The following is a 22,962-nucleotide window of genomic DNA, read 5'->3' on the forward strand; positions in this document are numbered from 1 at the left end:
ATCTTCTCGTGCAGAACTTCTTCTCCGGCTGCTGTTTCCCTACAGACCTCGGAATCGTGCTTGGCTTTCTCTACAGTTTTAGATTTCCATGATTAATCTGTCCATGGTTGTGAGTTGGGAGCATGTTCAAAATACAGACTAAGAGAACTTAACCTCACAGATTCTGATTCAGTAAGTCTGGAGTGAAGTCAGGGACCTGTGTTTTTAATAATACCACCTCTGGATGTCCAGGATAAGTATTGGCTTAGGGTGTTCTGCAACTTGAACGTGCATACAAATCACCCAGGATTGCAGATTCTAATTCAGGAGGTCTGGGATGAGGCCTGAGTTCCTGAATTTCTAACGTATTCCATGCGACACTGTGACTGCTGGTTCATGAACCACTTTGAAAGGCCGGGGCAGGACTAATTTGTGTTTTTTATCCTTAAAGACTTGCAAGTGACAGGCACTTGGTAGGCACTTTAAAAATGCTTGTTGAATGAGCATCAAATGACTGTGGAAAGTTACCCAACTCTAGTAAGTAGATCTTTACCATTCCAGGAAACTGGCTTAGCGTTGCCAGATTTTCCAATTTTTTCTCAAGAAAAGTGAAATTATTTAATGTTTAAATGTTGTCTTAAATTTTTTTTAAAAATGCTGTGAAGAACAACAACAAAAAAACCACTTTTTGGCCAGGCGCAGTGGTGCACGCCTGTAATCCCAGCACTTTGGGAGGCCGAGGTGGGTGGATCATCATGAGGTCGGGAGATCAAGACCATCCTGGCTAACGCGGTGAAACCCTGTCTCTACTAAAAATACAAAAAATTAGCTGGGAGTGGTGGTGGGCGCCTGTAGTCCCAGCTGCCCAGGAGACTGAGGCAGGAGAATGGCATGAACCCAGGAGGCGGAGCTTGCAGTGAGCCGAGATTGCGCCACTGCACTCCAGCCTGAAAGACAGAGCAAGACTCCGTCTCAACAACAACAACAACAACAACAAAAGCCACTTTTTTTTGCAGTCATGTTCCATGTGCAGTGTGTGCACAGGCCAGTGTGCATTCAGTAGAAAACTATATTAGTAAATTTGGATTGACAGCCTGAGAATCAAGAGCACATCTAAGGTATTCAGTTGGATGCATCATTCCATAGAGGGGTGAGATCCCACTGCTGACACCAGTGGCACCCACTAAGTTTTCAACGGTTTCTAAGCATTTGAGGTTATGGTGTCCACGTTCACCACATGATTTTCACAGTTTCCCACCCAACCCCTAATTTTTTACAATCCCCAAAACTCACTGTGTTTTGCAAACACACATTTGTGTTACCTTCTTGCCTCTGTAGCCATCTGAGTTCCAGACACATCACAGCAGTATTTTCCAAAGCAAGTTCCACAGATCTCCAGTTTTATGAGTCTGAGATGGAGCTTATTAATGCAAATAGTTAATTATTTCTGGAACATTAGCTTCATCCAAATTGATCCCTTTTCCCCTAAGACTGCCAGGACACCTGGTCCTCGGTCTTCTCCACTGGTTGCTCCAACATCAGAAGGGTAAAAGTTGTGTTGTGCATTGTCCAAAAATCTGTGACGACTCCCTTGAGAGTCTAGATATTAAGGGTGGTAGGCGACTACAATAAAACAGTATATGTGCTTCTCTGTTGTGAATTATAACTCTATGACGCTGACCTGCAGGTACAGAGGCAGAAAGAGAATCATTTCTTAACTGTAGAATAGCCATGCAATGCGGGCCTTGGTTCTGTTACTCTCCTGTATTGTTAGGTTTCATTCATTCAACAAGCATTATAAAAGTGCAAGTGTTTGACTACAAAAAAAGTGGGATGGGGAAGGTCTGTCTAGGTACTGGGAACTTGAAGAAGGAAGGTACTGGCAGCTCCGGGCCAGCTTGTTTAGAAACAGGGAAGGAGCATCCTAAATAATCCTGGTGATGTGGCTCAGGAGACTTGTTTAGAAACAAGGAAGGACCATCATAAATAATCTTGACGATGTGGCTCAGGAGGCTTTAGCCCTTCCAGGTGACTCTCCTCTCCTCAGTGGTGTAACAAGGTAGACATAGTGACAATCCCTGGTGTAGAACCACCAGAAGTACTTGCTAACATGCAGATTTCTGGGCCCTAGGTGATTGAAAGTCGCCCAGTGATTCTGACTCATGCACAGTAACATTTGGTAACCACAGGTTTAAGTTTTGGCTTTGCCACTGATAGCACATGATTTGCTTAGCCTCTGAGCCTGTATTTCCCCATATGCAAAATGAAGACAATACCTACCTTGTAATGTTGCTGTGAGGATTAAAAAAATGTACACACAGTACCTTACTCAAGATCTGGACAGAGTTGTACTGAATACATATTTGTTGAAGGTATGAATGAATGATGGATGAATAATTAAGAGAACATTCGACTCACAGAATTTTTCTGTCTTTAACCACAGCCTGGCACACAGAAAATACCCTGGGCAACCGCAATAAACACAACTAAACCTTTCCTGAGGTTCGGAAACTTTTTCCTAAAGTTTCAAGGAATTGTAAATGAGAAAAAAGAGTTTTAGAGAAGATGAGACATAAGCGCTGGGTAATTAATAGGTGCCCAACACAAACTTCCTGATCTGTAGAGCCTTCTATGTGAGTTGAACAGTTCTACCTGTTTAGTTAGAACAGCAGGTAGCAATATTTGATTCTAAAAGCTAGCAATATTCTCAAGGTAATTTCATCTTCTCTTGGGTCACTTACATTTCTTTTTGTGGAAATATTAAGAACATAATTATCTTCATTACTGCCTGTCCCTACATCAGCTGTTGGGAATCCATTCTGCCTATGCTGAGATTATAAGAATCTATGAAAGATATGTCTCTTGAGCATTCATTTTGATGTTCACACTCATTAAAACAATTGTGAATTTTTTAGTAAAGGGATCTAGTCACTTTATATTATGCAACATGCACATTTAGAAAATCACTCCAAGTTGAGGTTCTCTTCTCAAAGTTTTACTGGCATGATTACAGAATAATGCCTGAGTAGCCTCCATGGTTTCAAACGGAAGAAAATTATTTTTGAAGCCCTGGTTTCTTAAAATGCTAACTGTAGGACCAACCGCAAGGGTATTTTGAGGGGGGGGGCGGGAATGTGTTTTGATAGCAGTAAACAATAGCTTACAGTAAATTAACTTTCGGAACTCTGTACTTTTGAAGGCCCTAGCAACAGACCACCTATCAGAGCCGAAGGCAGAAACTTCCCCTTGCCACTTCCAAACAAACCTCGGCCCCCATCCCCCGCGGAAGAAGAGGTAAGAAAGTATATGTTTTTATTTTTGTTTGTTTGCTTTTTCCCTGGTAAAAGAATCACCAGAAACTCCCACTGAATGTTCTTCTATACTTTTATCTTCCGTTTGTTTTATTTTATTTACTCGAAAAAAAAGTTAAAGGAGAAGATCCAGATGAACAATATGTTCTTTTTCCTTGGCATTCTTTCAGACTCTTTCAATGGCAAACGTGTGTTTTGCATTAAATGGCAAGAAAAATAATCCTGTTTTTTATGTTTATGACCTTGATTCATCACTTAACTGCTCGATAAACCAGTTTTTTTATCAAGCAGGTTATTATGCTAAACTGAAGAAATTACTGTATCTGCATCTTTCCTGATTAGAGGTTCCATACTGTAAGGAACACTTATTCACAGGTATTTTTGCAACCAGCGTCATGATAAAAAGCAGTTCACACAAAATGTCTTCTATTTAGCCTCAGCTAAATGACTCTGAATGCAAATTAAGAAAACAAATGTTTCAAACCTCCTGGAATTGAGGTGGTGATTTATGGAAATGATTACTCAGAAGCTTTTCTTTTCACTTACATCTGTAACTGTAAAATTTATTCAGTTTCTAAAAATTTACATTTTCAGAATTCATTAAATGAAGAGTGGTACGTTTCTTATATTACCCGACCAGAGGCAGAAGCTGCTCTTAGAAAGATAAACCAGGTATTGTGCTATAGTTTATTTTAACATAGTTATAAATATTAATGGCAGAGAAGGGAACTGACTTGTCCTGAGTACCCATTACAGGCTAGTAATTCTGCTAAGTGCTGTTGCTAACTGTGATACCTAGGAGACCCATTAGTGCCAGCTTCACAACTATCAGCACCCATAGCAGGGATTCCTAGGCTCGGGAATCATTAGGCTGGCAGAAGAATCTCAAGGCAATCATTTGGCTGGCAGAATCTTAGGAGATTTGATTAATGAAAGAGTTTGTCTTGTCATACGAATCACACGGTGTCAGAAGGAGGCTCTCCTTCCCCCAAAGTTCCAACATTGTACCAGTTCTATCTTCCTCTTAACACAGATGTGCCATCCTTGTTGATGTGAAAGGACCGATATTAAAGAGACGGCAGCAACTTTTTGCTTTTTGCCCTAGACGTTTCTAGCTAGTCCTTTAATACATAAAGTCTTGAACATATCTCCCGTAGCCAGTGCCGACACTTTACCTTAAATTTATTTATCGGAAATGGGAAAGCAAAACTCTTTCATCTTTCACATCTAAACTCCACACCAGTAGTTCTCAGTAGTAGCTGCACATTTAAATCACCTGGAGAACTTTTGAAAAATCCCGATTCCTGAGTCTCGCCTTGAGATTCTAATTATTCTGGGGTGCTGTGTCAGCTCTGGAGTCTTCAAAACTTCCCAGGTAATTCTGATTTGAAGCCAAGACTGTGAATCACTGATCCAGAAGTATGTTTGTTTAGCAGAGATGTTCTGACAGGCTCAATTAACTTGCAATAAAAGGAACAAAGGAAAGCCATTATTGCCAACTCATGGCTATTTAAAGCTATCCTGATTTGGTATGAGGAGAAGGGAGTAGTTTAAAGGAGTCCTTTCCAATTAATTCTATCTTAATATTAGATCTTTATAGCATTAATATTATGTAGCAATAATTTATTGAATGGAAATTTAAAGTACAGGACAATCAAAACAGTAGTTTAGCAAATATCAGAAAAAAAGAAAAGAAAAGAGAACATCTGCATTCAATTTTGTTCAAGTGTCTGATGAAGGAAAGACTATCTAGGGATCACAAAGTTTTAAGAAGGGTGAATTTCACGGCATTTGGGTCTTTTCTGACTTTGGATGTGGAAGAGAAAGGTTAGGGAATTAACTCACAGGAATAGTAGGAAGATATATCTTGAGTTAACCAATAAAGTTTTTTATTTCTCCTGGCCTTTTATCCACTCAACCACCCATTATTTATTACTGAACAAAAGATTCCATTTTTATAAGAGACTTTAACGAGATTGACTCGGAAATTTCTCTGATACAATCTCTGTTGCCTTTCTTAACAACAAAATAACTCATGACACATGGGATCTGTAGCTGTGTGGAGAACTGAATGTTCGTTGAATGACGGGTTTTGCACTCAAGAAGCTGCAAAGTGCAACTGACATGTTTGTCAGATCCCTGGAGGCTGGTCTACTATTCTTGCAAGCAACAAAAATATTGACTTTTACTCTCCCATAATAACAGGAATTTATCTTTTTAGGATGGCACATTTCTGGTTAGAGACAGCTCTAAAAAAACAATAACCAATCCATATGTCCTCATGGTGTTGTACAAAGATAAAGTTTACAACATCCAGATCCGTTATCAGAAGGAAAGTCAAGTTTACTTGTTGGGAACTGGACTCCGAGGGAAAGAGGTAAGGATTTCAAATTTCAACATTTTCCCAAAGTCTTTTTTTATGCCACTCTGCATGCCTTCATGGAGCCATCTTTGGAAGTCCATGCTGTATGGCAAATTTAGAATTAAATCACATTAGTGAAGCCCTTCATTTATTGGAAGAGAAATAAAGCAAAATCTTTACAATGGTTACTTCTGCCATAGGATTCTTTCTTGTATATCTTTTATTCCAAATAATCACATGTATAATTTTCAAAAGCAAGAAAAGTATGTTAACTTAAAAAAATCTATTTAGATGGTGTCAAAGGTAAGTTCCTGCTATTATTCACCTCTGTGACATAATTTTAATGTAGGTTGCATTTTAAGTTGACACCACCTGGAAAAGAGGAAAAATTATAATATTTGCTGGGGTGATTATTCAAATACTTGGCTCATTTCTTAACAAAATGGAGCTTTGGCCTTGTGAAGATGGCCAGATTGCCAAAGAAATTCTTCTCTGTTAGGCCAAGGTTTAGATTCTCATGCCAGTCACTTTTTGAGTGATAATCAGAACTGATGGAAAAAAACCCTCAGGGCTAGTGTTTTGCAAAGGAAACTAACAACTGAAGGTAATGCCCCAAACAAATTCTAAGTTCAAAGTTCCAAGAGGAGGACCAGCTGAATCAAACATGTCCAGAATGAGAAACAGCTTACCCATAACTTCGGCTTCACATACTTCTGTTATGATAATGATAATGAATAGAAAACAAAATGCATACTTGTGGTCAAATGTTTGAATCACTGGTTGGCAGTGGATAGAGCTGCAGAGACCCTATAGAAGCAGAGGTATTTGCCCTTCAAGATGTATCTTGGTACAGTGTGGAAACACACAAGTTCAGGCCAACCACTCATTGCAGCTCCCATGGAGGCAGGCACCTAGCAGATTAGTCTTCAAGGAAGTGCATTATCCTGTTAGGGTTCCTAGGTGAGTTGTGACCCATGTCTAGAAAAATGAATTAGGCTTTTCCCTCTCTAGCAAGCAATCAAGGCTGGGGGGATCCAGGCTATGGCTGCAAAGACTTGCCTGCTGAGCCCTTATGAGTGTGAAGGTGGCAGTGAGGACACAGCAGAGAGATCAGGAAGGAACCCCCGTGCCATGCTGCATATCCCACCTCTAGACACCATGAACTGTGTCTGACCTCCTGAGTCCTTATACTTCCTAACACTATTAACGACTGGGGGTGAAACAGAGATACAGAAACTGAAACCAAAACCAAAAACAGAGCAACCCGAGGCAAGAATATTATAATCGTGACTATGTACATGACCCCTTCATATGAAGTTAAAATATATGCGTTTCAAATTACATATATATATATAAATATACACACACACACACACACACATGCACATATTTTATCTTTTTTTTTTTTTTTTGAGATGAAGTTTCCTTCTTGTCACCCAGCCTGGAGTGCTGCAGTGGTGCAATTTTGGCTCACTGCAACCTCCGCCTCCCAGGTTCAAGCAATTCTCCTGCCTCAGCCTCCCAAGCACCTGGGATTACAGGCGCACGCCAGCAAGCCCAGCTAATACTTTTGTGTTTTCTAGTAGAGACAGGGTTTCACCATGTTGGTCAGGCTTGTCTCAAACTCCTGACCGCAGGTGATCCACCCGCCGTGGCCTCCCAAATTGCTGGGATTACCAGCGTGAATCACCGCACCTGGCCCGTATTTTATCTTTTATCTATGGTTTGCTGGATGTTTATGGGAAATTTTTCTTCAAAGTTCTATAGCAGAAATCATTAAACTAATTGCCACATTTACATTTTTTCCCACAATCCTCATCACTTGAAGAGGCAGGATATATTATGCGGCTAAAAAACTGAAGGTGAAGTTCCTGCTTTTCATTCCAATGTTGACTCATCCCCCTATCTTGGCTCTTCCAGGACTTCCTGTCTGTGTCAGATATTATTGACTACTTCAGGAAAATGCCACTTCTGCTCATTGATGGGAAAAACCGAGGTTCCAGATACCAGTGCACATTAACGCATGCGGCAGGGCACCCATAGCAAGTTAGAGCCGAGCGAGCGAGCCCTCCTCCTGCCTCTGCTGCCAGCATGAGATCAACCAGCCTTGGCCAACGGACAAACACTTAGGACTCAACTGAACCCCTCCCCATGAACACAAGGGTTTTAGCCTTCACTTTAAAAACAGTGTTTGAAATGAAGACTGTCAAATATCCCATAATTTATTTATTCTTCTTCAATGTTTGTAAAGTGCATAAGTCATGTTCACACTTGAAGTCTAGTAGTGCACTGTAATAATTCATTTTTTAAAAGTTTTTTTAATGCCCATTTCAAAATACAATAGTTTACACAGCTACAGAAACAATTTGGGGCAAGTTTTAAAACACTGAAACAGTAATAGTTATTGGTATCACATAAAACTGATTTTCTTACAGCCAAACCTCTGTCAGTCAGAGGCATTCATTAGTTTTATACATGTAATTTGGAAATTACTAAACCTCATTTTCTCAGCAGCAATAATTTAAGAGGCTTCAAAAATATAATTTCACTCTTACTTATTTGGTATTTTTTTCCTGGGGGGATTTTTATGTAATTTTTTTATGAAAAGATAAATGCATGTTGAGATAACTTCTGGGATTAAAATAGTCTTTTGCTTTACTTTTTTGGTTTCCTAAAACAACTTTATTGACTTTTAGTCCATACTGTTATATTTTCGTCTTAAAGAAAATTTAAACTACAAATACCAAAACATTTTAAATTTAGGGATGAGACTTTGGTGTATCGTGGGTCTATGTTTAATGAATACATCTGGGGTTAAATTGGCGTTTCTTCACATCTCCACACCCACACTAACCATTACACCTCCCCACCAACCTTCTCTCAACCCCAAAAGCATTGTCCAGGGACATAGATTTTACCAAAGGCTCCCTGGGAGGATGAGGGAGCAACACTTTAGATAAATTTGATCGACTTTCTTATTAGATATGGCTCTTCTATCTCTTGTTATCCCCCTGACAGCTCTGCCATAAAGTCCCTTCTCCTCATCCTTCCCAAACAGGTTGTATAAGTGCTTTGAAGTAACTAAACTCTTTCCTTCAGTTTACTAATCTCACTTAACAAAAAATATAGGCATTCAGCCAGATTAAAAAACTGGTATTCAGTCAAATAGTGACAATCAGTTGTTCTTCAAGTTTTTCCCTTTGGGACCTTGGTTGTTATTGCACAACTTTTATTAGCAACAATTTTTGGTATCTCTGCTTAATCTGCAAGTTTTCGAAATGGAAAAGAGTATCTTGCATCTTCATTTTCATGAGCTAATAAAAGGGGTATTGGAAGGAATCTAAGAAGTCACCATTTTAAAACTGATGATATGTTAAGATAAGGAGTATGCGGAATGTAGAGACTTTTAACTGGTAAAAATGATGTTTCACAAAATCTCATCCTTAATAACCAGAAGTTCTCAGTTAGGGTCCAAAACTTGGGAGTTCTAAGGCTGAAAACTCTGCATTCATTTACATGTCTATACAATAGGCTATTCAGCAAGTGTTTACTTAGTGGCTCTTCTGTGGTAAACAAGTGAGCTAGGTGCAAGGTAATAAGGATAGCATACACCACAGGTTCTAGTATCGAGTAAGCTCAACTTGTCTTGCTTCACCGTATTCTATCCTTACGATTCAAAAATATCTAAAATGAAGGACCTGATCGATTTCAAAGCGACTATTTGGTAGTGAATCATGTTTATAAAACAAACCAAAGCTCATTTTAAGTCTCTTAGTGGAAAGGGCCATTAGGATTAAGATGTTCTATTCCACGGCTATGACTGAAATCAGTATTGGGAAGCTAATGTTTTCATGACTAGCATTCTCTCTCTGTTCAAGCACTGGCAACTCCTTTTTGCCAGGCCTTGCCTCTTTTGGCCACAGGCCTGTATATGACCCCAGGTGCATCAATCACAGGTGCTCAGAACTCTGCTCAGTGATAAATAGCTTACTAAAGCTGGGTCAGTCAGGGTCACTCTCTGGAATGTTAAACATGAAGCCTGAGACAAGATCTCTCTTCTTCTTTTTTTTTTTTTTTGAGACGGAGTCTCGCTCTGTCACCCAGGCTGGAGTGCAGTGGCATGATCTCGGCTCACTGCAACCTCCGCCTCCCAGGTTCAAGCAATTTTCCTGCCTCAGCCTCTTGAGTAGCTGGGACTACAGGAGCCTGCCACCACGCCCAGCTAATTTTTGTATTTTTAGTAAAGATGGGGTTTCACCATGCTCATCAGGCTGGTCTTGAACCCCTGACCTTGTGATCCACCCACCTCGGCCTCCCAAAGCACTGGGATTACAGGCATGAGCCGCTGCGCCCGGCCAAGATCTCTCTTTTATCTGGGGTCCCCAAAAGGCAATGCTGTACACTTGGAGCTGCCTGCTGCCCTGCAACTATTCCCATTTATCAATTATCTGGAAGAACCAGTCTACAATAGAAGAGAATGAAGCCAACACACAAAAACACAGTAAAAGGGTAAACAAATTAGTGGGATCCCTGAAATCTATTCCAACCATGGGCTTCCAAGTCACATGACTCAATATAATGCTTCAGCTGGTTGAATTGTGCTTGGCGTTCACTACCAGGAGAGTTCTGACTAATATGAACTCATACGATCAATTAATAATTTAGTAGCTCTCTTTCAACCTGAGCCAAAATCAAGCATAAGCTAAAGGATAAGCAGTGACCCACGGCCAATTTCCTATGTCATACGCTTGCCATTACTGAAGTAAGTTAAGCCATTCTTCAAAACATTAAACAGCCTTCAAGAACATGAACTGCTTGTTTACAACATTATTTTTATTTTGTTTTAAATTATACATATACAAATTAGTAAACTCAACTCTCCCAAGTATTTGTTACTTCAACAATAAAAACAGAAACTCGTAACAAATAAGAAATCAGCAGAAAAACTGTTAGAAACAAGGGATATATCTGATATTTTAGACTCTTCAAAGAGGGGGTTGTTTTCTTTCTGCTTCTGTTAAGTTCTCAGTCTTGACGGGATGATTAAAATGTAGGATAAGGTCACAAAGCAATAACTGGGAGAGCTCTGTAAAACAAAACAGGAGATATTATATTGTAGCACATATGTCATTTAAAAAACTACTATTGCTTTAAGTAGCTATTTCTTCCTAGTTCCTAATTTAGTTTTTCCCAAGTGATTAGTGATAAAACCACAATTTAAGTGTGTCTCATTCTGACTTAAAATAAGATTTATGTATTAGAAAATAAGCATGACATAAAAACTTACTAAAAGTGTGCTCTTTAGCCCAACTTCTCAGCTATATTACTAAACTGCAACTTGATTTATACAAATTTGATTTATATGGTTTTAACTTATTTTTACCTATGTCATACATGCATATAGTACCAAGAATCAGATAAGTCTAAGGCACGTTACAAAAAATTGCAGTTCCAATCTCCCAGAGGCAACCAATTTCAGTTTTTTTGTTTTGTTTTGTTTTGTTTTGTTTTTAAGCTCATTTTGCTTCTGTTGCTTTGGTCATTTCAGTGTGTCTGTTTTGAGTATTGTTATTGGGGGGAGTGGTGCGATGGTGTTTACCTCCGTATCTCTAAATTTTTTGCGATTTTTTTTTTTTTTTTTAATTTTCAGTGTTACCTGCCTCTGACACAGAAGATTAAGAGACAGCTCTTTCACACACCCTCTTCTCTCCCAATATACTTCAGGAAAAATTTTTGCTTAGCTCAATTATCTAATGTTTAAATGTTAATTATACAAATACTCTTCACAGCTGAGTCTTGTCATATGACATTTTTCCTTCCTGCACGCAACCCACCAGAGTTAATGTGTTTTTTCATTGCTGCAATATCAGAAATAATATTGCTGCATTATCAGAAATGTCCCCCGATTGAGTAAATTTGCTCTTGGGTTATTCAACACCTTAGCTATGCTATTGTTAAACGTCTCTCCTCTCCTGGAGCCTTCTGATTCGCTCCAATATGAACTGATTGCTTATTAGCACTGCTGTACAGTTGGTATCTTGGGAACTCCCTTCACCAATATCCTTGAGACTCCTTTTATCCCTCCATTCTGTGGAGTGCCCTTTCCCCCAAATTCCTGTGTCTCTTTTTGATCTGTTCCCTTGTTTGGTGACACACAGGCTCAGTAACTATCGGAATAAAATTATATGTCTGAAAATTTCTCTACACTAATCCTTAATTAGAAGGTTGACTCACTATGGAAATCTAGATTGGAAATCATATTTTTTCAGATTTCCAAAGGCACTGCTGCATTGCTTTCTAGGTTCCAGTGAAGCTGGAGTCATATGAGAACTTTCAAATGATTGTTTTGTTTTCAGAAGCTTTACAGATCTTTTTGTTCTCTCAGTAGACTGAAATTTCACAACACTCTGCCTTGGTATGAGCTTATTTTCATCCACTGTGGTGCATTCTTTCATTGTAGAAACCCATGCCCTTCAGCCCTGGAAAATTTTCTCTATTTCTTTAATGAATTGCCCGTCATTCATTGTCTATGTTCTCTCTTTCTAACACTCTTATTTGTTGGATGTTGGACTTCCTTCACTTATCTAATCCTTCTCCTCCCCATCATCAACACTTTCCATCTCTGTTTTGTTTACACTCCAGAGGAATTTCTTCATTTTACCTTTCAACCTATCAAGTTTTTCATTTCTACAGTCACACTTTTAATTTCCAAGAGCTCCTTCTTGTTCTCTGAATATTTTTTATAGTATCTGGTTCCTTTTTCATGGATACAGTATCTTCTCTCTGAATATTAATAATTTCTTGAAGTTTTCATCTCCCCTCATTATTTCTGTTTCTTTCTCATTGAATCTGTTGATTTTTTCTCTGCTTTTCATATAAGATGTGCTTCTCAAATATCTGTTGTGTCTTAGTTGCCCATATTTAAGACTGTGACACTAAAAAGACAATTGTAAGTTCTGCACCTGTGGTACTCAATAATATGGCATTGATCTGGCTGCGTTATTTTGTTGGGAGAACCTCTGCTATTAGTATCTTTAGATCTTTTACCTTGGACTGGTCAGATTCCTGAGAGAAAAATCTACTTGGAGGGTATAAATCTGGCTGCCAGTATTTTGGTAGCCCAATGAAGAAAAAAAATCCTGGGAGTCTTGTAATTTGGTATGTAAACTTTGTTTCAATATCCTTCTTTATAGTATAGTACTTTCCCTCAACCTATGACTAGTGACTCCAGGGTAGATATCCTTGTTTTAACCTCAAGTCTTTTATCACAGTGAAGGGATAGCTGCCCAGCTATGCAGAGGGCAGAAGAGACCTCAGGGATCTACAATTCTTATATATTTAACTAGTCCTCCTGTTATTATTCAAACTTCACCCCTACTTCCAGAAGATTCTGGTGCCACCGTGAATTGAGTCGTAGGGGCTATTTTTGGCTTTACCCAGCCAGCTTAGGGTTCAGATTTTCGGACTTTGGGGTTCAGACCTGTCTATTTGCTTCTCCATTTGCCTTTTGTTTTGTTATCTCTTATTGGAATCTCTTTACTTGTGGATTTTTGTCTCTTTAAAAATCAGTTAAATTTAAATCTCAGGTCTACCACTGACTAGTTGCTTGACCTTGAAAAAGTTAAATCTCTCTATTTACACATCTGTAAATGCCAATGGCAACAGTTCCTACCTTATACGATTATTATGAAGACAGTTCATTTATGCAGAGTTCTTAGAAGAGTCCTGGATTACGGTAAATGCTGTAAGGGTTGGCTGCTGACATTATTATTTAGGGGATGAAGTGAGGGTGCACAGTGTTCATTTAATCCTCTACATTTACCAGAAGTCTGCCTTCCTAGTGTAGCTCTACAGGTCCCTCAGAGCCTAACTGCCTGACCTACCATACAATGTCTCAAGAAAACATCTCTCATAGTTATTACATTTTATTTCAGGAAAGATTATTCTCCAAACTAGAACAATTAGAGTTTGGGGGGAATCTAAAGCTTAACTGTTCTAAATGAGTTCAAGCATCCAAAACTATTTATTCATTTAATAAACATTTTTCAAGAATCTAATCAATCGAGCCACGGTGTTAAGTACTAGAAATACCTGTAAGGAGCTTACAGTTGAGCAGGGATAAGAAAAGTAAGGAAATATGCAATTATAAAATAGTATAACGGGTGATAGCAAAGGGCAGAAAGGATAACATGCTGGCTCAAAAAAAGTTTTCCAATGTAAGTGACCTTGACTACTAGTAGTTAACCTGGTGTGTTGGATATGGGGTGTAGCAATGGGATTTCAGAAGGACAAGTATGTGTTGAAGCAGATACAGAAAAGCACTTGTGGATATGCAAATAGTTCAGTATGGCTAGAGCACCGAACATGCAGGAAGAACAGAGTGAGAGACTAGAGAGGAAAAGAGGGGCCTGATCTGAGCAGGTCATATAGTCCGTTCTAAGATGTTTAGACTTTATCCTAAGGACAATGGTGAGTCAGTGAGGGTTTTCTGCAGATTGACATTTGAGGCTGGTTTTGAGAAATGATGAATTAAAGGTAGTCAGATTTCTTAATATGCACTGCAAATTTGTGAAATACATAGCATAAAGCACTTCCCAAACTTATTTGGCCATAAGAACATGGACTCTGTTCTACTGTACACCATCTATTAACATCTCTTGAAACAGCAGGGTTCTCAGATCAAAGTCCAGGAAATGCTGTCCTAGGGAGAATACATGGAAAAAGCATAATAGGCACTCACTATTTGGTGCCTAACTAATGGCCACGCCCTCTTCTTCTTGGTGTCACAGCTTGATTTCGTTTGAGGTGTTCCTTTCCCCAGCTCCTGTAGTAAGTTCTGACTGGTCCAAACTGGTCTTGGCAATCCCAGTCCCCTTAGCTGTGGCTGCTGTAAGCATCAGCATATGATGCAAATCTGGCCAATGAAAGGGAAATGTGCTGGAGGGATCTGGGAAAAGACTTATAAAAAGAGACTGTCTATATATCACCACCTCTGAAGGTAATGACCATGAGGAGTGATAAAGAGAGTGAACATGACAGAGCAGAAAGATGGAAAGAGCCTGGTCCCTGACAAAATCTTTAAACCTCTTAATTAACTTTAGGGCTGGGCTACCTTGGATCTTCTTGTTTTTCCTTATTGTATAAGTCAGGTTAGTTTTTTGTTATATACAGATGTAGGCCTCATAACCGACACAAGCTATCTTTAAATACCCAAGAGTTGTTTTAAAAAGAATAACTACATATTCAGTGTAGTTTTCATGGTTAGAAACAGGACTCTCAGGTGAAAGCAATAGGAGAACAGATTTCAGCTAGCCCATGAGAAGGAATTGTTTAAAATGGAATGGATTGACTAGTGAGACAGGAAGTTCCCCAGAATAAGAAATGTTTGGTCAGGGATAGATAACACCTAGAAATACTCAATCACGGCCGGGTGCGGTGGCTCACGCCTATAATCCCAGCACTTTCGGAGGCTGAGGCAGGCGGATCACCAGGTCAGGAGATCGAGACCATCCTGGCTAACACGGTGAAACCCCGCCTTTACTAAAAATACAAAAAATTAGCTGGGTGTGGTGGCGGGCGCCTGTAGTCCCAGCTACTCAGGAGGCTGAGGCAGGAGAATGGCGTGAACCCGGAAGGCAGAGCTTGCAGTGAGCTGAGATGGTGCCACTCTACTGCAGCCTGAGCGAGATTCCATCTCAAAAAAAAAAAAAAAAAAAAAAAAAGAAATATTCAATCACAGAAGTTTTCTTGGGATAAAATAACAGAATATGTCTGTGAGGTGAGCGACTAAACATCATGACCTATAAGGTCTAATCCTAGTATATGAATCTGTTTAAAATGAAGAAGCTTTAAGTCACAGAATCTAATTTATATTTTTAATTTGGGATGAACCTTAGGGGCTTAGTAAGAATTCATAAAGACAATGAATTTTGCTGAATGTGACATAGTCTTATAATGGTGTGTTGAAGGGAAGGAAGGGATGTAAAATTTACAGAGGTTAGACAACCTGATAAGCTTGTTAGTGTCAGGGATGGGAATTCAGGTCTGCTAACTCCAAAGTCGAACATAATTCATCTTTAGAGATCTAGTTCACTTACACTGAAAACATTTCTTAAGAAATAGAGAAATCCTAATTAGTGGGCAAAATTTATTTATACCCCAGCAGAAACATAAATTGGCTCTACCATTTATTTTATAACAATGACATGCAAACATTTTAGTGATTCAATACTTACCTTTTATCTTCTTCAACTCCAAAGAAATTGTGTTAATATTTTTAATTACTTTGTCCACATTTAGCTTATGATCAGTAGCACTCTTCTTACCCATCTGATTTTAAAAGAAAAACAGAAACAATGTATATATCAGTATTTATGTGTACTTTTAAAATATTTACATTTTCAGTATTTCTATAAATCCATTATTTCAGAAATAATTATGAAACAAATCTTTATAAATGGTAGAAATCTAACATCAAAAGGCATCAATGTTATGTAATATTTTTCCAACTGAAAACTCCAACTGGAATTCGTAGGATTCCTCAATCAAACCATATCCACAAGAGAGGGCTTATAATAGAAATAAATACGTCCACTTTTGAGAAAGTCTCAGCCCTTATAAACTACCTTACAATTTAGCATTTGTGTTAAGATCTTCTCTAATTTTGTTTATGTAAGTCCATGTCTTTTTCTAACTTACTTTTGAATAACAGGGCCCACATATGATTTAAGTACACATTGAAACTCAAAAAGAATTTGATTATAATTCGTTAAGAGGGTAACTCAATTATAATCCACAAAGAGGGTGGCAAATGGCTAGTTTGGTTTTGGGAGTTAGGGTAACAGACATTTTGATTTTGGTTAACCGAAATGTATAAATCAATGCATTACTATGTTATACAGTACCTGTATATAACCAATTGTGTCAGATACAAACATACAGAGAGGTGGTTTCTTAAGACTAGAAACTAGTCTTAAGCTGTTCAGTCTCTCAAAATGACTTGAAAAACTTGATCTCAATTACCATACACAACTCCAGCAGTGTGAAAGTTAGGCATTTGTGGGTCAACCCGCTTCTCCAAAATAATGAAAACAAACTAACCTTTAAGTCAGTTCTTGCCTCTACCTTTTCCTGAGCAGGGAGAATTTCTCCAATTTCTCTCATTTCAGAGCCACTGTAAAAGAACTAATTTTGTTTCCCAGACATTAGTAAAATGTGCTTTGCATCTACCCCCAAGACCCTATTCTTCGGGATGTCAGTTATCTTCCCTGGGCATGCCAAACCAAGAGTCAAGTTGGAAGCAAAAAGATGGTATTTTAACATGGGGTGGAGTGATGGAATTAAAGAACTTCAAAAACGAGGGAAAAGTTTTCTAAAAAGAGTAAAGTAGAAACTAAATGGTTTTAGAGCCCAAGACAGCGGCCTCTCTCCGCTCTGGGGTCCGGTTCTCCAAGGCCCTCGAGTGCCTAGCGGGTGGCTGGGGTGAGGGCACAGCAGCATGTGGCTGGGACTCGACTGGAGGCAGGACAGGGTTGGGTCAAGCCCTCCCCAGGGAGCTCGGCCAGGCCACTACCTAGAAAGGAGAGGCAGCCCCAACAGCAATCCACCGAGAGTGGGGAAGCGGAGACCAGGCTGTAGGGGCCGAAGGAATGGGGGGTCAGAAGCCAGGATGCCCCGACTCAAGGCCTGATACCACTAAAGCGCCATCTCCGGGCCACAGGACGCCGCCCAGGCCCTCAGCCCTGCGGAGCCATCGTTAGCACCGCAGGTTCTACTCCGAAAGCCCAGCCTCCCCCTTGGCCCAACCGACACCCGGGAGGAGCCCCAGATCTTTGGGGCCCTCAGCGACCCAACCGCCCATGAAGACCCCCCAGATCTTTGGGGCCGTGAGCAGCCCAACCACCCGCTCCACGGCCAAAGATGGAGTCTGAGGCACCTGGAAGTTTCCACAGTCCTCGCCCTCCCACACAGGATTTGGAATGAACCTTAGGGGCTTGCTAAGTTTCTTGCCAAGTGGACAGGATTAGGGCAATGTAAAATGGCCTCAGAGTGACTCTGGCCTGGGGAGAGACACCAGCCGCCCGGCCCACCCAGCCAGCAGCCCCCTTCTCCGCCCAACCGACACCCAGGGAGAGGCTCCGAGGCCAGCCTGGCCCACTGCCTCGCGGGGTGTGAGGCCCCAAGGCCAGCCTGGCCCACTGCCCACCCGTTGGGTGGTGGAATATAGAGCCTCGGGCAGCCTGGAAATTTCAGCGGTCTTCACCCTTCCAAACCAGATCCGGATCCGTCAAGACAGAGCAGCTGTCACTACCCACCCAGCCAACCGTCACCGAGGTTCTGACAGGAGCAGGGAGTCGACTGGGAAGGCGAAGAGGCGCCCCCTGATTGGCCAGCTTCTCCGCCTGCGGCATCCTGGGAGTTGTAGTCCCAGGCAAGTCCCCTACGGAGAAGGTTCTGGATACCGGGTTACAACGGACTCGCGCTGCCACTTGGGCGGAAAAAACACTGACATTCCCTGCCCGCTATGTGCCAGGCCTTTGCAACCCTTATCTCCATTTAAGTTGCACAAGATAGCGGTAGCGTTAAGTGCAGACTCTGGAATAAAGCCGCTTGGGTTTGAATCCTATTCTGTCACCTGCTTAGTTGTATAAATGCAGATAAGCGATTAACCATTCAGAGTGCAGATGTCCTCACCTATCGTGTGGAACGATAATAACTGCCTTCCAGTATTAGTTTGAGGGTTAAGTTAGATAATGCATCAGAGGTGCTTGGCAGATAACAAGCGCCCAGAACTGTTAGCTATTATTATTCCTATAACATTTTATAGGAATGATAATAGTAAAGAGTAGCATGAATAAAGAGATGGAAGGTGGTTTTTTGCTAAGCCGAGAAGCTGGGATTCAAGCCGTCTTTTGCTTGACTCCAGAGGAAATCTCTGCCACTGCAACCTTTGAGGCAGGCCCAAAGATTTTTCTTCGTGCTCTGAGAAATTGAGGAGTTTAGGCCTTCAGCACAAGGTGCTATACGACAAGTGTTCGCTGTGTCTATGCCTCCCCTATAGTACACACCAGCCTCTGGAACCATCACCTTCCTGAAAGCCCACATCACAATTGTTGGGTATTTTATATCCAATTTCCTTCACTTTAACACTGCAGAATTTGTTGTCGAATGCAATTACCTAGATGAGGAGGGACAGAGGAGAACAGAGCTTAATGATAACCAGTTGTATGATCTTAGAAAAGAATATCTTCCTTATTCTGAGTCTCCGTTTCCTCATCTGTTTTCTTATGAGAGGGATGGGCTAAACCAGTAGTTCCTAAATTGTACTCACTGCTGGGTCACTATTAAGATTCTGTGCTTATGGCACTCATATTATTATTACCTTCTCCTAAACACCTTATTTTCTCCTGTGGTTATCTACAGGGAGTTTCTAAAAGTGAAGAAGTTTTTAATAATAACCAGCTTCATAAAATACGAAGCTATATTATTACCTTCATATTTTAAATCTACTTATTTTTAAAATTTAAATCTACTTAAAAATATTTATATCACTAATGTTAAATAGAATAAAACACAAAGTCAGGCAAGGCACGGTGGCTCACGCCTGTAATCCCAGCACTTTGGGAGGCTGAGGCGGGTGAATCACGAGGTCAGGAGTTCGAGACCAGCCTAGCCAACATGGTGAAACCTCATCTCTACTAAAAATACAAAAAATTAGCTGGGTGTAGTGGCAGCAGCCTGTAATCCCAGCTACTCGGGAGGCTGAGGCAGGAGAATCGCTTGAACCTGGGAGGCGGAGGTTGCAGCGAGCCGAGATCCCGGCACTGCACTCTAGCCCAGGCGACAGAGTGAGACTCCATCTTAAAACAAACAAACGAACAAAACTCATAAAGTCATTGGAAAAATAAAGACAGTGAAAATAAGGCATATTTTAAATCATGTATATATGCTCGCAGCCAGATACAGTGTTTTCTGCAGCCTGATCTTTTTTGTTTGATGATGAAGAAGTAAAAACTTCTTCACTTTTAGAAACTCCCTGTGGATAACTGCAGGAGAAAATAAGGTGTTTAGGAGAAGTAGGTGGGTGGAGATAGCATTAAGACTGAGAATCCTAACAATCAAGTGATGGGCACTAGGGTTGGCAGGATGGAGCATCCCCTTGTCCCAAGCACACTGAACTCATTTTTGGGTTCATTGAGTGTTTGCAGGAGCTATCATAGCTCTACTACCTGTGAATTAGAATCCACAGGATTTTTTTTGGCAGAATCTGAAGGTCTTGGATCCATCCAAAATGCTGACTGCTTCTTATGAATACATGCAAACTACTGCTATTTGGAATATATCATCATTAAGCCATTAGTTATTCACAAATAAAAATCAACTTTGTGTTCCTTTTAAATAAGAGTTCTAAGGGGAATAAAAAGAGATTAAAAACTCAGAAAAAGACAGATTTAATAATGTATTTCTCTCTATAAAACTGTCTTGGAGCAGTGATGACTACTTATTGCAGTGTTTTCTCTCCTTAAATGACTATAGATTTTGTCTCTTTGGGGTTTTTTTCCCCCCTAATAAAATGAAAGCTTAAAAGCATGGTTTGCTACTCAGGGCTAGAGACTGTTACAGCTAAGGTCCTAAAAAAAAAATCTATCTTCCTTAATAAGTTTGCAAATACAACACTATACTGGAACCCAACACAGGTTGCAGTTGTTGATTCTAATGTTAATCAAACAAAAGGATTTAAAAACTGGTAAGTGCCCCCATAAAGAGAAAAAGGTGCTGCAGACCAGCAAGGTGATCAAGCATTTTATGCAGTTGCATGTGTGCACCTTGGCTAATTTTATTACAGATTCTTGACATAAAGTCTACATTTCCAGGAAAACAAATAGAGTAAATTATCTCACTTCTTCCACTAGATCTCAGGGTTCCCATTTTCCTCCTGTCTGTTCATTATCAATTAAGAATGCTGGCCTCTGTGTCTAGGGACTGGCTCCCTGCTGGAGCATCAACCCCCTTCTGAACCTGACTTTGTATACAACCCCTGTGTGCACTAATTTGGGAGGCAGCAACATAAGCACGCGTTGGATCGTTACCTGGGGAGCATGACCAGCATTTGAAAGTTTAAGCAGATTCCTGTGTATCTGAACAACTATTGTGTTTCCCAAAGTCAATCACTTAAGGAAAGCAAGAAGCACGCTGACTTCTGCTACCCTGGTGTGAACTAAAAGCTGGAGTCCTTGTCCACTGTCTTCTTCGAGTAGCTGATGTTATGTTATCCATTTTCTTATTATCCATTTTCTTTTTCTATATTATCCATTTTCTTTTTCTTTAGGAGAAACACTTCTGAAACACAAAAGGATATCATTAATGAGCATCCACATCGCTCCTAGGTTAACTGGAGCGTTTTCACTTCTAATTAAGAAATTACAGTTCTGTATCAATATTTCCCTCTGAACAGGGTCATGAGATATAATATAGAACACCCAGTTAAATTTGAGTTTCAGAGAAACAACAGACACTTTTTTAGTATAAGTATGTCCTGAATGTTATATGGCCCCCACTTATACTCAAAATATATTCGTTGTTGATCTAAGATTCAAATTTAATGGGAAATCCTGTATTTTTATTTGCTAAATTTGGCAACTCTCTACCCCAAACACTTCAGTTCTGAAGAAAGAAAAGCAAACAGTGTGAAATTTTGTAGATTCAGTAGATACGAAAGCCAAGAGAATATTGAAGTTTTCCACCATGATGTCCAAAGTAATAAAACAGATACACTTACTGTGCCGGAATCTGGCTCTCCTCCTCTGTCAGTGTCCCTGGAATGCAAGAGAGAAGCTAGGTTTTGAGACAGCAGATGGAAGGAAGCTGAGAGTATTCAACATGGCACTGTGTTTTGACAGTTGCTTGCTATGCCTTTTTGTCTGAAAACTCTTTGTGCTTGGCTTCTTAGAAGATGCCTTCATCTGGCAAGGCATATTTATGATACAATTTGTGTTAATTTCCAGAGATCCACCAATCAGAGAATACCTGTCTGTTCCAAAATAAAATATGTTTCTAATTCTCTCATGTCAGGCATCCATTCCCCCATAATACCTCCTCCGATTATTAAAGACATAGATCCTGGTGGATGTCATTTCCCTCTGGGCATTGCCCCACACCCCCACACTGTGCCCTCATCAGCATCCAGGCAATGAAGAATGAGCATCTTTATCAAAAGACATATTGTGTTCATGAAGTCAATTCCTATAGAATATAAGGGTGTACTCACGTTTTGTTATGAAAAAAAGAATGCATATGTGCATAAAAGCAAATCTGGAAGCGTATCTACCAAAATGTTTACAATGATTGTTAACATTAATGATAATGAGATTTGAGGGTGATTTTATTTCTTTGTGATTATTTATTTAGCCTAGTCATAATTTTAACCCCATCTCCTTCTCTATATTTTAACTTCTCAGGTCATTTCTCAGCATGATGCATCAATCACTTTAAAGCAGAGCTTCTCAGACTCTGCAGCACACAACTTAGGGAGCTTGTGAAAATGCAGATTCTGGGGCCCACCTCAAAGACTCAGCTTTAGTGAATCTAAGGTGAGGCTCCCTGAATCTGCATTTTTAATCCCCTGCCCTCCCAACTCCTTCTATGTTAACCTAGGAGGTCTTTGGATCATGTTTGAGGAACACTGGCTGGCAGTTTCACTGGGCATCTTACACAAGTCTCAAACAATGGGACCGTGATTGAAATGTATTTTGGTTACTGATGCCAGAATTCAAGTGGGGTTTTTTTTTTTCCATAAGTATTTATATAATTTTCAGTCATCAATAAGAACCGCTTAATTAGGAAAAAATGTTTGGGATAGAACACCCCCTACCCCAGCCCAGCAGAATATGAAGACTCAATGTCTATATTCTCTAAAGTGAGAAGAAGGAGATGGGCATCCCAGTTTCAAGTTCTTTCTAATTTAGGTCTTTATTTCTTCTATTTCCTAGTAATTTTATTTATTTATTTATTTATTTATTTATTTATTTATTTAAGACAGAGTCTCGCTCTGTTGCCCAGGCTGGAGTGCAGTGGTGCAATCTCGGCTCACTGCAACCTCAGCCGCCTGTGTTCAAGCAATTCTCCTGCCTCAGCCTCCGGAGTAGCTGGCATTACGGGTATGCGCCACCATGTCCGCCTGAGTTTTTTTTTTTTTTTTTAGTAGAGACAGGGTTTCACCATGTTGGCCAGGCTGGTCTCAAACTCCTGACCTCAAGTGATTCACCTGCCTCGGCCTCCCAAAGTGCTGGGATTACAGGCATGAGCCACCAC

At 40.1% G+C, this 22,962-nt stretch overlaps 2 protein-coding genes across 3 annotated transcripts in view; one reads left to right on the forward strand and one right to left on the reverse strand.

Annotated features, from left to right (window-relative positions):
* LCP2 (lymphocyte cytosolic protein 2) overlaps positions 1-8,827 on the forward strand; it is a 568,984-nt gene extending 560,157 nt beyond the window's left edge. For both annotated transcript variants that reach the window (XM_050794344.1, XM_050794342.1), the window contains 4 exons: positions 3,179-3,273; positions 3,885-3,962; positions 5,512-5,667; positions 7,573-8,827. In XM_050794344.1, coding sequence (XP_050650301.1) covers positions 3,179-3,273; positions 3,885-3,962; positions 5,512-5,667; positions 7,573-7,695 — 452 coding nt within the window. In that variant the 3' untranslated portion in view covers positions 7,696-8,827. The remainder of the gene's footprint in view (positions 1-3,178; positions 3,274-3,884; positions 3,963-5,511; positions 5,668-7,572) is intronic.
* Positions 8,828-10,464: 1,637 nt separating this feature from the next.
* Positions 10,465-18,051, reverse strand: C6H5orf58 (chromosome 6 C5orf58 homolog). Its single transcript, XM_050794360.1, is given in 5 exon segments — positions 10,465-10,654; positions 10,656-10,738; positions 15,888-15,981; positions 16,753-16,836; positions 17,967-18,051. Coding segments are annotated over 4 exon segments (345 nt in total). The 5' UTR covers positions 16,816-16,836; positions 17,967-18,051; the 3' UTR covers positions 10,465-10,549.
* Between the last annotated feature and the right edge of the window lie 4,911 nt (positions 18,052-22,962).

This window comes from Macaca thibetana, chromosome 6 (assembly GCF_024542745.1).
Source record: "Macaca thibetana thibetana isolate TM-01 chromosome 6, ASM2454274v1, whole genome shotgun sequence".
NCBI classification, from domain to species: domain Eukaryota; kingdom Metazoa; phylum Chordata; class Mammalia; order Primates; family Cercopithecidae; genus Macaca; species Macaca thibetana.